A 13337-nucleotide genomic window follows, 5' to 3' on the forward strand; every position below is an offset into this window, starting at 1 on the left:
CAGAACCACTCCCATTGGGGAGAGGTTAATCTGTAACCCCAACCATGCTTCAGCTTTTGTTCTCTTCTTTTTTTTTCCTTTATTATTTCAATCTACCCTGGGACCCTCCGGCTCCTCTTCCTGATGCTTTTCACTTTCATTAGTTTTAAAGGCTGGAATATCTTATCAGCTCTCAAAAAAAGGATAAAGAAAAAAGCTATTAATAAGAGCTCCTCAGTCCCTCTTTCTGAAATCATAACGTGCTCTTGAGATCTCCTGAAGGGGAAGGAGTGTGATACCAATTAACAGCCATTTGCTGCATGGGATGCTTGGCGTAGGATAGAGAGTACATAAAAACATGATTAAAGACGGTCAGGAAATTTTCCTTCCTTCCAAAACATTACAAAAAGTTTGCTATTCTTTTGCACAGATTTTTCTTCATCGTGCCCTGGGAAGAAACCAAAACCATCAAGATCTGCACTTCTGCTCACTTAAAGCCAAAAATGATCACGTCAGAAAAACATTTCTGGCAGCAGCTTCAGCTTCACTGAAGAAGCTCTCCCCTACAGATCAAACCAGTTCTGTTTAATTCATAAATCACCTTTCCTTTCACAAACCCCTCCAAGTACAACACCAGATGGAGATGAAGAGTATTACCTAGGCCATTAAAAGAAAAGAAGTCCCACCTGCATCCTGCCCCCCACCCCCAGCCAACACTCCAGGTGCCGGGCAGGCACAGGGGCGCTTTACCTGCAAGCCCTGAGTTGAACACCACGGTGGGAGAGGCGGTGCCGGGCAGGGGGGGTGCTGAGGGTGGGGGCGGTGGGGGCAGCGGGGCGGCAGGAGCCGTGTCCAGGGCAGGGCCTGGCAGCGGCGGCGCTGGGGGCGGCGGTGGAGGTGGCGGTGGCGGTGGAGGCGGCGCTGGTGCTGTCGTGGGGCCATTTTGCACTGTGAGAAGGAGAGAAGGGGCACTGAATGAACCGGAACCAACGCGGCACAAGCAGACACAGAACAACTCCCAGCAGGGCCCACTACCCTCCCTACCCCCCACTGCACATCTCTACCCAAGGACTATATGAGCCCAAGTATCTGTTGGACCCCTTCAACAAATTACCTCAACGTACAAACAAGGGAATTAGGACTTTCCAATGCCTAATTAAGAACTCAGAAATGGACCAGACAAACATGGTCTGCAACCTCATAACAACAACTGATGGTGTTTTTCCAGCGTAAGGCCACTGTGACTGACCCCAGAATAACAAACCAGCTCCAGATCACAGCCAGCTCGTGGCTGGGGGACACGACGCTCCTTACCTGCCTCAGATGCTGCTAAGGTTGGTAGCGGTGGTGGAGGTGGTGGCAGTGGTACGGAAGATGCAGCTCCAGCAGCCGGTGTGCCACACGTGCCAGCTGCAGCCTCTGCCCCCACCGGCACCATCCCAGAGGCCAGAGCAACAGGAAGGATAGAGATGTCACCATCGCCTTTCTTCTGGATCTTAATGGTCCCCTGCTTCTCCAGTTCATGGATCTTTTTCTCCAGTGTTGACTGCCGCTGGATGGCTTCCTCTTTTTCCTTCACCATTTTCCTCAAGGTGTGAACCTGGCTATTTGCATCCTTGTAGATTTCCTGCAAATGCCACAGAAACGAGCGATTTGCATTTGTATTCACAAAACAGAATACCAGCACCAGAAACAGAAGGCAGCCTGACACCAGACTGTGCCCTGTGCCAGGCATTATCTAACAAGGCATTTTCATGCAAACCATACATCTTCATGAGTAAGGAAGAACTTGTTTCATGTTTTTCCCACGCCAGCATTAAGGCTGTGTACAGCACTGAGCCCTGTGAGAAACCTCACCAGGTACCAACACCCGGGGACACGGAATTTCCGATTGCTATAATGTCTCCATTTCTTATGTTCATCTTAAATATACAGAACTAGGATGCTACCTCGGTTTTTCCTCTAACACAGAGTATTGGATGTCTGTAAGCAGATGTTGACCCATAGAGAGAAGTAGGAACAGGGCTCCTGATCTGAACGGGAGACTGTATCTGCAAGTAGCCGAGGCAGACGTTCAGAAGGAAGCCTAGATACCAGCCATGCTTTGGGACAACTTTTAGGCTGAAGTTAGTGAATATTATATCAGTAATCTTTGTTATTGAAGTAGCATACCCAGAAATAATGTCTGGATTGTACACAGAAAGCAGGTTGTGCTGGATGCTTTGCAGTCTAAGTCTGGAAGACTCCAGTTCCACCCTGAACTCCTCTCCAAAGCAAACCACATGTGCAAAACAACAGACCTGAGTAATACGATGTACTCATCCAGTTTGCTGGTCTGCTGGCATATTCAGAGAGTCAAATGCCCTTCTTTGAGAGCACAGACGGGACATTCTACTTGAAATCTGTGCTCCGTTCAGAATTAGAAAGCTAGCAGAAATTGCTCAGCCCATGAAGGCAGCCGTTACCTCCCAGACACAAAACGCACACCAGACCCCTCCCCTGGAACGTGGCATCCAGCCAGAGTTTTCCCATCACGCTTACCCGAATCACATCCAGTTCTTTGTTTCTCTGCATAAGCTGTTTTTCCAGTTCCACAATCTTTGCCATGGCTTCATTTTCCGTATCTTGGAGTTTTTCAGATAACTATCATAGCAAAAAGAAACAGATTATAGAAGTGACAACACCTTTCTCAAACAAAACCTCGTCACCACTTGTTGGAGCAGCAGTACGTGGTAAACTATCAATATCCCACCAAATCCTGAATCTTTCTTTGGGGTTCCTGTGTGTGTGGAGGCAGGTGGCACTAAGTGCCCAGCTGCAGGTTCCTGTGATGATTAGCATTACCCTTCAGCTATGACTAGCGTGCAGCCTGGCTGGACTGCACTCGTGACCCCGTCCAGTTAAGGGAGCCTGCCCCATAATAAAGAACTTCAAATGCAGTTATTTGGAAGAACACCAAAGTTTGATCCAAACCACAGAACATTACAACGGCACCGTTGCAAAGTCAACAGGTGCTGAAGTGATCACACCTGTAAATACATCTCCTTGCAACAGAGCTAATTTAATAAGCAAGGAATAAAGTGAATTTGCACGTTATTATTTTTTCCCTGTGGTCTTTTAATTAATTTTTATCTCTTACAGGCCCCAGAAACCCCTGGGGTGTGAAAGCCACCATGTTCCTGTGCTGCACAGCCCAGAACAAACTGTCCCTTGACATGCACACAAATTGCATGGAGAGCCCCACATTAATAAGGCCCTTCTAGTCCTTCACAGCAACCTGGGGACTGAGTGAAATAGGAAGGTAATTAAAAGGCAGAAAAAGACATTTTCTCATCAGGTCAATAAATAACTTACAAACAAATCTTTGATTTGTGCACCCATTAACACAAATACGCACCACATGAGGTTCAAAATACAGCAAGCAAACAGCCAGGAAGTTTACCTGCATGAGACTTCCTTCACTTGCCAAATATCTGATCATCCCCCACAGGGAAAGCACAGTAGTCCACAGGCTTCCCTGAACACTCCTCACCCCAGAGATTCTATCTAGCTACACCTGCATGTCCACTTCCCAAAAGAGCACACAGAGATACTGCAGCACACACGCAGAGATACAGCAGCACACATGCAGAGATACTGCAGCACACACGCAGAGATACTGCAGCACACATGCAGAGCAGCTGTGCATCACTCCACAGGGAAAGGTGGCTTCAGTTTTGTACTAACATGGGAAATGTTTTCTTCCAGTTCTTCAACTCTTTCCAGGGCTGCATTCTTGGTTTCAGCATCCTCCAGTAATGCTCCCACGTCAAAAACGTTATCCAGATAGGCTTGAATTTGCACCTGCAGTTTGTCACTCTCTGTGTGTTTCAGTTTCTGTGGAGCCAAAAACAAAAAGGTGTCACTCACACCAGCAGCCTGCAGCACCAGAACTGCCCACAGTGCACAGGGGAGGGAGAGCAGTGGGAGTTTGGCCACCTCCACCATTCAGGAACACACTCTGCATTTCAGCATTAGCTGAGATCACACATGGAGAACAATCATTTCCAAAGACCACATGCAGGACACTGGTCATACTCACGTCCAAATACTCATCCAGGCCCAGCTTTGTAAATTCGTACTGCAGGTGGACCCGGAAGTTCATGTCCTCCACCGAGTGCACAACGATGTTGATGAACTGCATGCAAGCCACCTGCAAGAGGAGCCACCACACATCAGCATGTCACAGCCCTGAGTCATAGAACCAAAGGATGGCCTGGAATTGAAGGGATCTCAAGGATCACCAAGATCCAACCCCCTGCTCATGCACCAGGTCAGACTGCCCAGGGCCCCATCCAACCTGGCCCTAAACACCACCAGGGATGGGGCACCCATCACCTCTCTGGGCAGCCTGCACCAGCACCTCACCATGCTCTCAGTAAAGAACATCCCCCTGACATCCAACTTAAAACTCCCTTTATTAACTTCAAACCAATCCCCCTGCCTGCGTAAAAAGATGATTTCTCTCATGTTTATAAACTCTCCCTTTCAATACTGAAAGGCTGCAATGAAGTCTCCCACAGCCTTCTCTTTTCCAGGCCAAATAAGTGCAGCTCCTTCAGCCTGTCTTCATAGGGAAGGAGCTCCAGCCCTTTGATCACCCTTGTGGCCTCCTCTGGGCCTCTCCAAAAGCTCCCAATCCCAAGCACTGGAGCAGGCCCTTGGAGCCTAAAGGGATGCCAGGTCCCCTGGGTCAGCCAGCACTGCCAGGGATGGCATTTTGCTATTTGCCATTTACTATCTGCAGCTCTCTACTCCATCAGTGTTGGATTCAGGCTTGCAAAGACTTTGGTGCTTTGTTATTTGTAGAAATAACCAGCAGACCACCTCCAGTCTGCAAGAAGCAGTCTGCCTTGTCCTTGGTGGGTCCGAGCAGGGCAGAACCCACCCACTGTACATGTAGAGACAGAAGTAACACCAACTTCTCAACAATTATTGAGATACTTCTTCCCAGAGAATAAACTCATGGGGAGGTGTCTGCTGCCCAGCAGCCTTTGACTGCAGGTTTGGCTGGGATGTCCACAGTGCTCCTCCCAGCCTGAGCCAGCTTGGGTTCATCAGGGACCACATAGACACAACAAGCTCTGTGATGTCTTACTCCTGTCCCTCAGCATGCTCCTGCTTCTTACACAAACTACATTGCTCATGCCGTTAGCTTTTGAGTCTGTGTAGAGCAGAAGAGTCCTTCCAGTTCCCCTGGAGAGCTCTGGTTCCTCCTGGTGCTGGAGCTGGCCTTGGCCAGCTGAACGCTGCTGTCCTGTCAAATCCCTCACTGCCAAGTTCCTGTATTTCAAAAGTGCTCTTGTTATACTTGCTTTGGCTCTTGCAGCACTGGGGCCAAACTCTCATTTCCTTTCTCAGATCCTTACATATACAACTAAGGAATTTATCAAGTCAAAGAAAATTAATCTAAGAAAGTTGCTTTTAAAATGAAGTATGTCAATGTCAACAACGGGAACCTTCCCTAAAATACTTCTGCCTTTTTGTTTCTCTTTCCTCCCGCCAGATCAATGCAATTAACTGCAACCCCTTTCAGCTCTAACTTTACAGACAGCTCTCGTCTTCTCCATCTAGGGCAGCCTGAAAGCCAGCTCCTGCAGGAACAGCTCTGTTTGTGTTCAGCCCTTGCAACTACTTGAATTACTCGAGCTTTCACATTATATCCTGGAGACTTGGCTCTGGGGCTTGTTTGACTCCATCCTGCAGAAAGCAAGGACTGCTGCCTTAGCACTGCCTTGGCAAGCAGCACAGCCCCGCAGCACAGCACGGTGGAGGGGTGAGCAGGAGCCCCAGCATGGCTCCTCACAGCCCCTTCTTGCCCCCCAGGAGCACTCGTTGGTGCTGCCCACAGCAGCACATGGAGTGCATCGGGAAAGAACAGGCCTGCCAAATTGTCATGAACTCTCCCTTTGAGCTTCAGCCTTGTCAGATATTCAAAGCCCCCGGTTGGTACAACCAACACAAAGATGCAGACTTCATAAGTATCTGGGCAAGTTTCAAAACAAATGCATTTATCCTTTTTCGAGCAATTCACCGCTACCTTCAACCTACAGCCTGAGGGGAGCAGGGATTTTCCTGAGGATGAAACACAGTGCCCAGATGGATGCTGAATATTCACGGCTCACTGGGCTCATGCTCACACTCCCTACTCCATCCTGCACACTACACCACTTCTCATCTTAACTAATGGTGAGGAATGCTGAGGGACATTCTTGATAACAGCAGGCAAGGTAGCAAGCTGCAGGCTGCTGCCACTGTCGTGCCTCTGGCCTGCACTAAGCTGCACTGCTCTCCTGCTCCCAGACACCTTCCCTGTCAGCATGGGAGAAATGACTGAGTCAGGCACTGGGGACAAACAAATCCTCCTGCTAAATTGCAGGCTAACTGGATGTACATCTGAGAATACTTACCCAGCACTGTGACTAGCAACATGTCCTTACTGGGACTGCAATAACAAGGACCAAAACCAATGTAACACATCACAGAGTTACTGAGAGCAGCTTGCTAACTTTAGTAAAATTGTAGACATCTCTGTAACTTCTTTTTTTTGGACTAGGAGTTAAAAAGATCATCCTATTTTGTTCTTTTCATTTTGCCATCCTCCCACGGGTGTAAGCCTGGCCCTGCAAGTCACTGGCACCCACATCTTCTCTGCCCTTAGGAGGCACCACACCAGCTGGTTTAACACCTAGTTGCTGGCAGAAAGACATCTAACAAAAAGCCTGCACCTGAACAGCATGAAGTGTCATGCACACTTAACAGAGACAACAGAGCAGTGAATGCCACCAGGTGAGAAACCCTCCTGCTCTTCTCTCACCTCCAAATGGGATCATGTCACAATAATGAGCAGTGCAAGGGAGACTGCACTGACCGTACCTGAGCTGCACCTGTTCTGTAATTAAAAACCAAAGTTCTAACCAGCATGACCACTCACTTGTCACAGACTTCAAGAAACAGACACAGAAGCATTTCTGGTACCAAATACATAAGCACTGTGCTGACCCTCAGTCCTTCACGTGTCTGTAAGTTGGCATTGCCGTCTGTGGGTGCCAGTAAGATCTTCCCCTCTTGCTGTTCTCTGCTGTGCTGCAGGGAAGTGGATTTGGTGAATAATCACGCACATGCACCACGAGGAACCAAAGTGGTGAAAACTACTGCTATATTTACCCCCAGATAAGGACAGACAGCTGCAATGAGTCTCTCCCACACTTCCCTGTCTGTGATTTTGAGGATGTTGGCACACGTACAGAATATGCTTCTTGATACTGCAGATGCTGCTATTCTGCCACACAGAAACAGTACACACAGCCAAAAGCTTCTTTCCCATTAACCTCGTTATGGCACTCGACGTTTCTTGGAGAGAATTAAACTGCAGCTAAAGCATGACAGTTATATTGCACAGTATGGAATGTTAAAAAATGGTACTGCAATGATTTCAGGCCAACGGTCAGAAGCCACAAGCCATGTACGTCTGAATGCTGCACGTGGCAGCAGGAGCACACAGAGCCAACACCAAAGGCAAAGCCCACAGAGAAGGAGTGCTCACCATGAAGTCTATGTTGTTGTCTTCATTTCGGAAGTGCTCCATCAGCTTCTCAAAGCGCTGTTTCTCTCCACACACCTGCAAAAGAATCCCCATCTGTTTGTTAAAGTACAGCTTGCAAGAGAGAGCATTAAGAACATTGAAGAGCAGCCCTCGTGCCTGCTCAGTACCATTCCAGGCAGGTTTTCTCTGTTAAAAGTATTCTTCTTTGTGACAGATGCAACTGAGACACCACAGGTCAACAATTACACCCTGACTCTGCCTACCTTTCTTTCCCCTACAAGTGTAGTGACACCACTGCCGGCACAAACGTGCACAGCAGCTCCAGCAGGCTGTGCCACAGGAAGCCTCGGCCTCCTTATGGCTCAGAACTGGCTCTCCACTGTAATGTAATGTAATTAGGAAGAAGACCAGATTACAGAGAGGAAAAAAGGAAAGTTATCACAGGCTAAATGAGGAGCAAAGTACATCAGTGTAACGATCAGCTGGTCAGAATTACAGAGCTGTAATACAGGCCTGGTGGCAGGAAACACATCCAACTTGAGGGAGAAATCAGATCTAAGATAAAGCAGGTCTCTGTATATTGCTTAAATCTCATTACTTCCCCAGAGCGGCCCTGGTTTTCTCAGTAGATGAATGACCTGCAGTCATTCACAACAACATCACAAAGCACCAAATAAGCTGATAAGCCAAAGGGAGGGTGAGAGGGCACTGCTGCCCTCCTGTTGTGTGAAGAGCAAACTCCACGGAACTTCCTTTCCTACCCAGACGTTCCCACCAGGCAAACACAAAACCCATTGCCACGACTATGGCACGAGGAAGCCAACCACGTCAAACAGTGCTAGTAGCTCCAGCCAGCTATTGCCACAGCTCCCTGCTCCCCAGCTGACAACACCAGCTGCTGCTTGCCCCAGGAGCAGCTCGCAGGGCAGTATTCCTGTGAAATCCCCCAATGAAAGGTGAGGGAGGACTGGAGGAAGGACTGGTGGCAGCCATAGATCCTTCTTTAGAAGATGAACTCTCTGGAGCAAGGATTTCCACAGCATCTCCCACAGCACAACCAAGCCCCCGATGCAGGTTTCTACTCACTCCCCAAAAGCAAACTCTGTACAAAATATGCATTATTATTACCATCTCCCCATTACGTTTCTCTTTTTTCTCATATTATTAGTTATTATATACATGGTCAGTACCTGACAGCAGTGGGAATCCTACCAGGGGATCTCCATCAGAGGTGGGTGACAGCACTTACTATGAACCACTCGATAACACACCATCAATATTCATGGCCTCATCCCACAGCCTGCACCTGCAGGCCCAGCAACCCACAGACACCTGCATGCAGGGTGCTCCGGGTGCACTCAGACACTCGTGGTATTTAGACAGATGTGGTATTTAGAAGTGCAGTGTGCTTCCAGCTAAACCTTAGAAACTCAGAAGGCAGAATAAGCACACTTTACAAAGCATGCACCTTGTGAAAAGATGCCCTTGTTGGCCAAGTGCTGAGCTCAGGGCTGCAAGGAGGCTTCCAGCAGGAGAAACTGAAGGGAAAACCAGGAGCTGTCAGAGCCTGGGGAACCCACACGCTCTGCAAGCATCAAAGGCAGCAGCTCCTGCAGCGCAGTTTGACTTTGGAGGTGTAGCCTGGGCCTGATCCAGCCCCTGCTCCAAGTGAACCCAGAGAACCCTGTCCCTGAGTTGCCCCACAGGCTGTTCAGCTGCACTCACCCCCTCATTAATGGCCAGGCCATTTAGTTCCTGATACAGCACACAGGATGGTACTTCAGTCCCACCAACCTTCCTATGCCTTCCTATGCTCCCTGTGCTCTCCCATCCCCACAAAGCAATCAGGGCTGATACAAGAGAAGAACAAAAAGGTTCGTCTCAAGTTTGAGCTTAAAACAACTGTGCCTCCCTTGTACCCAACTGAGAGAAAATGGAACTGACATAAAAAAAGGTCCTTCCCATAAAGTGCAAGGAACCCAACAACGGCACACGTGATCACTCAACAGTAAAAGGTGACTAGACTCCTGGGAAATCTGATGTGAACAGTCACACATGGGTGAGAAGAGCTGACACCAACAACTCCGAGCCATCCGGGGCTGAGGAATTCAATGGTGGAGCAAGTGGCAGCCCCAAGCCCAGCAGCCCGCTGCCAGCCCGGGGCTCCAGCAGCCGTGCCTGGGGGCAGCTGACAGCAACAGGAGGAGCAGCAGCAACCTGCAGCTTTGGGTGGCTTCTGGCAGCTATCTCACACCATCATCAGATGAGTCAGAGCTGGGAACATGGGCGCTTCAGGAGACAGCGAGCTGACTTGTATGAAATGATATAATTTATCCTGGAAGATTAAAGGGAGTGAAACTGTAGATGAAGCCTCCAGCCTGAAGATTGGCCCAAATCCAAGACGAACGCTGAAATCAAATCCCACCGCATGAAACCATATGTTGCCATTTCTATTTGAATACATTTCCAAGGTCTGTCATTTGCATTGAAAGCATGGCTGGGACTAAGAAAGACTGATCTTTCTTTTATTAGCATTATTCTATGTAAGAAGAAAGATTAAACAGGCTACCACAGCTATAAAAAACCTCTGTCTCCACTTAGGTTGCACAAAAATCCTTTTAGGTTGCATCAAGCCCACATCATTCTGGAAGAACAATGTGGCTTTATGGGAAACCACCCACGAAGGGTCCTGTCCTGGGAAGGGCCCTGAGCACTAACGAGGTACGCCCCGCGCAGATCCATTACAGAGGTACAACGTGATCCTATGAGGAAGCAAATAGGATCAGTGATGAAAAACGCAGTGGCAATTATACCCATACCCACCGGGCAATGCTTTCAGGTCACGCGGTTCACCCCGAGACCACCCAGCAGCAAAGTTCAGCCCAGCAGCCCTCGCAGTGCTCCCACTCATATGGTCCCACTGCTAAAAGCTCCAGAAAGGCAGCCGGGCTATTCTGAAAACACGGCACCGCTCTCTGTGTGGCGTCAGAAAGTGAAAGCCCAGCCTGATGGAGCACCTCATCCTCCTGTCCCGACTGCACCTAATGCTGCCTAACAGCACAGAGCAACACTTAGCAGAGAATCCCAGAGCTGTGGGGGTTGGAAGGGAGAGCAAATATCTCTGGAGAAGGAGACTCCTCACCAATCTGAGCAGCTGTGCCAGGCTCTGCCACCCTCACAGTGAAGAAGTTTATCCTCATGTTCGTATGGAACTTCCCATGTTCCAGTCAGCACACCACTGACCCACCATTAGCCTGTTGGCCACCAGGACATCCATGTCCTCCTCTGCAGAGCTCCTTTCCAGCAGCTCAGCCTGCTACCCATACTGAGGTGTGTGGTTCTTCCCCCTCAGGTGCACGACCCACATTGCTCTTGCTGAACCTATTCAGGTTCCCGTCCACCCATCCAGGTCTCTCTGAATGGCAGCACAGCCCTCTGGTGTGTCAGCCACTCCTCCCAGCACCATACCATCACCACGCATGCTGAGGAGGGACTCTATCCCTTCACCCAGCTGGCGGCCTCAAGTCCATATAGAAAATGAAATAATTCTGTCTGCATTTACACCTGAGGTGAGAATGGTGTGACACAGCAAAGGACCTCAAGGCAGGGAGCATTTAAAACACATAACCTTTAGCAAGGGCTTAGCGGTACAAGACATTTTCTGTCACGGAACTGGCCACATACCCACGTGCTGCCCGGGGTCACTTCAAGCTGCTCCCTCCTCCTTCCCCAGCTTCTGAGAGCAGCCCCATCCCACTGCAAGCACATACAGCGCGGCACACAGCCCATGCTGGACACAGTGTTATGAACAGCCTGATGGATATGCAACCCCAAAATTCCCAGAGCCTTTGTAAACCTTTCCTCCTGCCTGCACTGCTTTGTCCCAGCAGCACAATGCCGGCTTTCTCTGCCCCACAACAGCCCTCTGTGGGCAGCAGCCCCTCCGCAGGCAGGCAGTGCTCACAGGGCACTTTGTTTTGACTGATGCTGCTGATAGTTCTGAAGGACAACAAAGCAATTTTCTCCTAAGTTACTGGTTAAGTAAACAGTTGTTCACGCTTACTAGGTTAAAATACCTTGCACTCCTCTACCAGCAGGGTTAAGGCACTCTCAAGATACTGCCGTGAGGGAAAAGACAACCAACGTATTTACATTCTCCAGCACTTGCAAACTGTTTCTTCTCACGCTGAGCTGTTACAACGGCCCACGAGAATAACTCAGAACTGCTGCTTTCACTGCTGTCAGGCATTATCCTAACGGGGAAATGTGACTCTGAACTAGGTATTATCAGAAGTTAGGGCTGAACAACATGGTCTCACTTGGCCGGAGTGACTACAGAGGAGGCAAACAACGCCGTCCCGTGCCATGCCTCAGCTCCGCAGCTCACGGCACAGCCACTCACCCCCACCTGCCGTGGTTTGCACACAGTCAGAGTCATAAGCAGACAGCGTGAGTTCTCACCTGTCAGGTACTGCACAAGTCAAAGTGATGCTAAAGGAGAGGGCATCCCAGACCCGCTCCTTTCTGATCCCCTGCTCCCCAAGGAACGACGCTGATTCTCCTCCACAGAGCACAGGGCAGAGTCCAGATGTTGGATAACCACCAAGGGATGAGCTGCCCTAAAGCCTTCTGGATTATCTGAATTCCAAGCGTCTTTTTGGCATTTCCTCTTGTCTTGCAGCAAAATGAGGGGTTCCCATGAGAAATACAGCTCACCTCAGGAAAAGCACCTCTGTTCTATTTTGATGCACTCAAATTATTTCCCCACAAGGAGAAGCACACACACGAGCACACCCTCACCTTCCCAAACGCAGTTATCTTGGTAAATGCTCACACAATCATCAATTCAGCTGCTTTGCTAGATTAGAGCCACAGCAGGCAGCGCTTCCTGCAGGGAGCCAGGACTGCTCAGGCTGCCCCTTCTGTCCCACAGCACATGGCAGGCAACTCTTCTGCCTCCTCGGGTCGGATCCATTCTAAAACCACCATTCTGAATACAAGGGGAGAAATCAAAGAGTGCTAGAGAGCTCTGGTCCTTTCTCAGAAGCGCTCACTTGTTATTAAAGTCCATTCTGTATTTAGAATGGAGATTAATGGAAAGCCAAGTAAGGACTGAAGATTTTGCTTCACAAAACGCGGTTCAGAGCGCTGTGCAAAAAATGTCACTTTCAGATCTTCACAAAAACAGAATTTATATGTGCAAACTACACAACGCCCACACTTTCTTTGTCCCCCTTTCCATGATGCAAATCACATCAGAGCTGCTGGATTGGGATTTTATCTCATCATACCTGTAAATGAACGGCGGTCATTCATGTATTGGGTACTGCGCCTTTAGTCAAAGAGTTATAAAGCATATAAATAGGACAGCTGATTAGAGATGCTGGAAACGATTTGGAAGGAAGGCCACAATTCGTAGGAGAACAGCTTTTAAGGCTCATTGAGCCTGAGAATGTAAGTTCCATTTAATGAGAAGTTTCTGTTAGTTCTATTTCTGGATGCTCTTAGCAGTTTTCATCCCCAGACTCCTCTGTAAGCACAAGGCTCTCAAAGCTAACCCAACAGTCAGAGGTGAGCACATATATCCACTGCCAGATACACGGATATATGTAGATGCTAGCATCAGAGTCAGAAAGGCTGGATAAGCCCTCTTGGATCCCTGCATGAAGTGCTGCACATTCCCACACTCACTTCACACCCCCTGGATGGAGGCCTGGCAGGATTCAGGCTGCCCCAGCCACAGCCCCTGGTGTGGAAGTGCTGTGTGAATGGG

At 49.0% G+C, this 13337-nt stretch overlaps 1 protein-coding gene across 8 annotated transcripts in view; it reads right to left on the reverse strand.

The window, feature by feature from the left end:
- FMNL2 (formin like 2) overlaps nucleotides 1-13337 on the reverse strand; it is a 98793-nt gene that overhangs the window by 14940 nt on the left and 70516 nt on the right. For all 8 annotated transcript variants that reach the window (XM_072342467.1, XM_072342470.1, XM_072342463.1 and 5 more), the window contains exons 10-15: nucleotides 7565-7639; nucleotides 4061-4171; nucleotides 3706-3855; nucleotides 2521-2622; nucleotides 1294-1606; nucleotides 730-927 (exon numbers count right to left, since the gene is read on the reverse strand). In XM_072342467.1, coding sequence (XP_072198568.1) covers nucleotides 730-927; nucleotides 1294-1606; nucleotides 2521-2622; nucleotides 3706-3855; nucleotides 4061-4171; nucleotides 7565-7639 — 949 coding nt within the window. The remainder of the gene's footprint in view (nucleotides 1-729; nucleotides 928-1293; nucleotides 1607-2520; nucleotides 2623-3705; nucleotides 3856-4060; nucleotides 4172-7564; nucleotides 7640-13337) is intronic.

This window comes from Excalfactoria chinensis, chromosome 7, assembly GCF_039878825.1.
Source record: "Excalfactoria chinensis isolate bCotChi1 chromosome 7, bCotChi1.hap2, whole genome shotgun sequence".
Taxonomy (NCBI): domain Eukaryota; kingdom Metazoa; phylum Chordata; class Aves; order Galliformes; family Phasianidae; genus Excalfactoria; species Excalfactoria chinensis.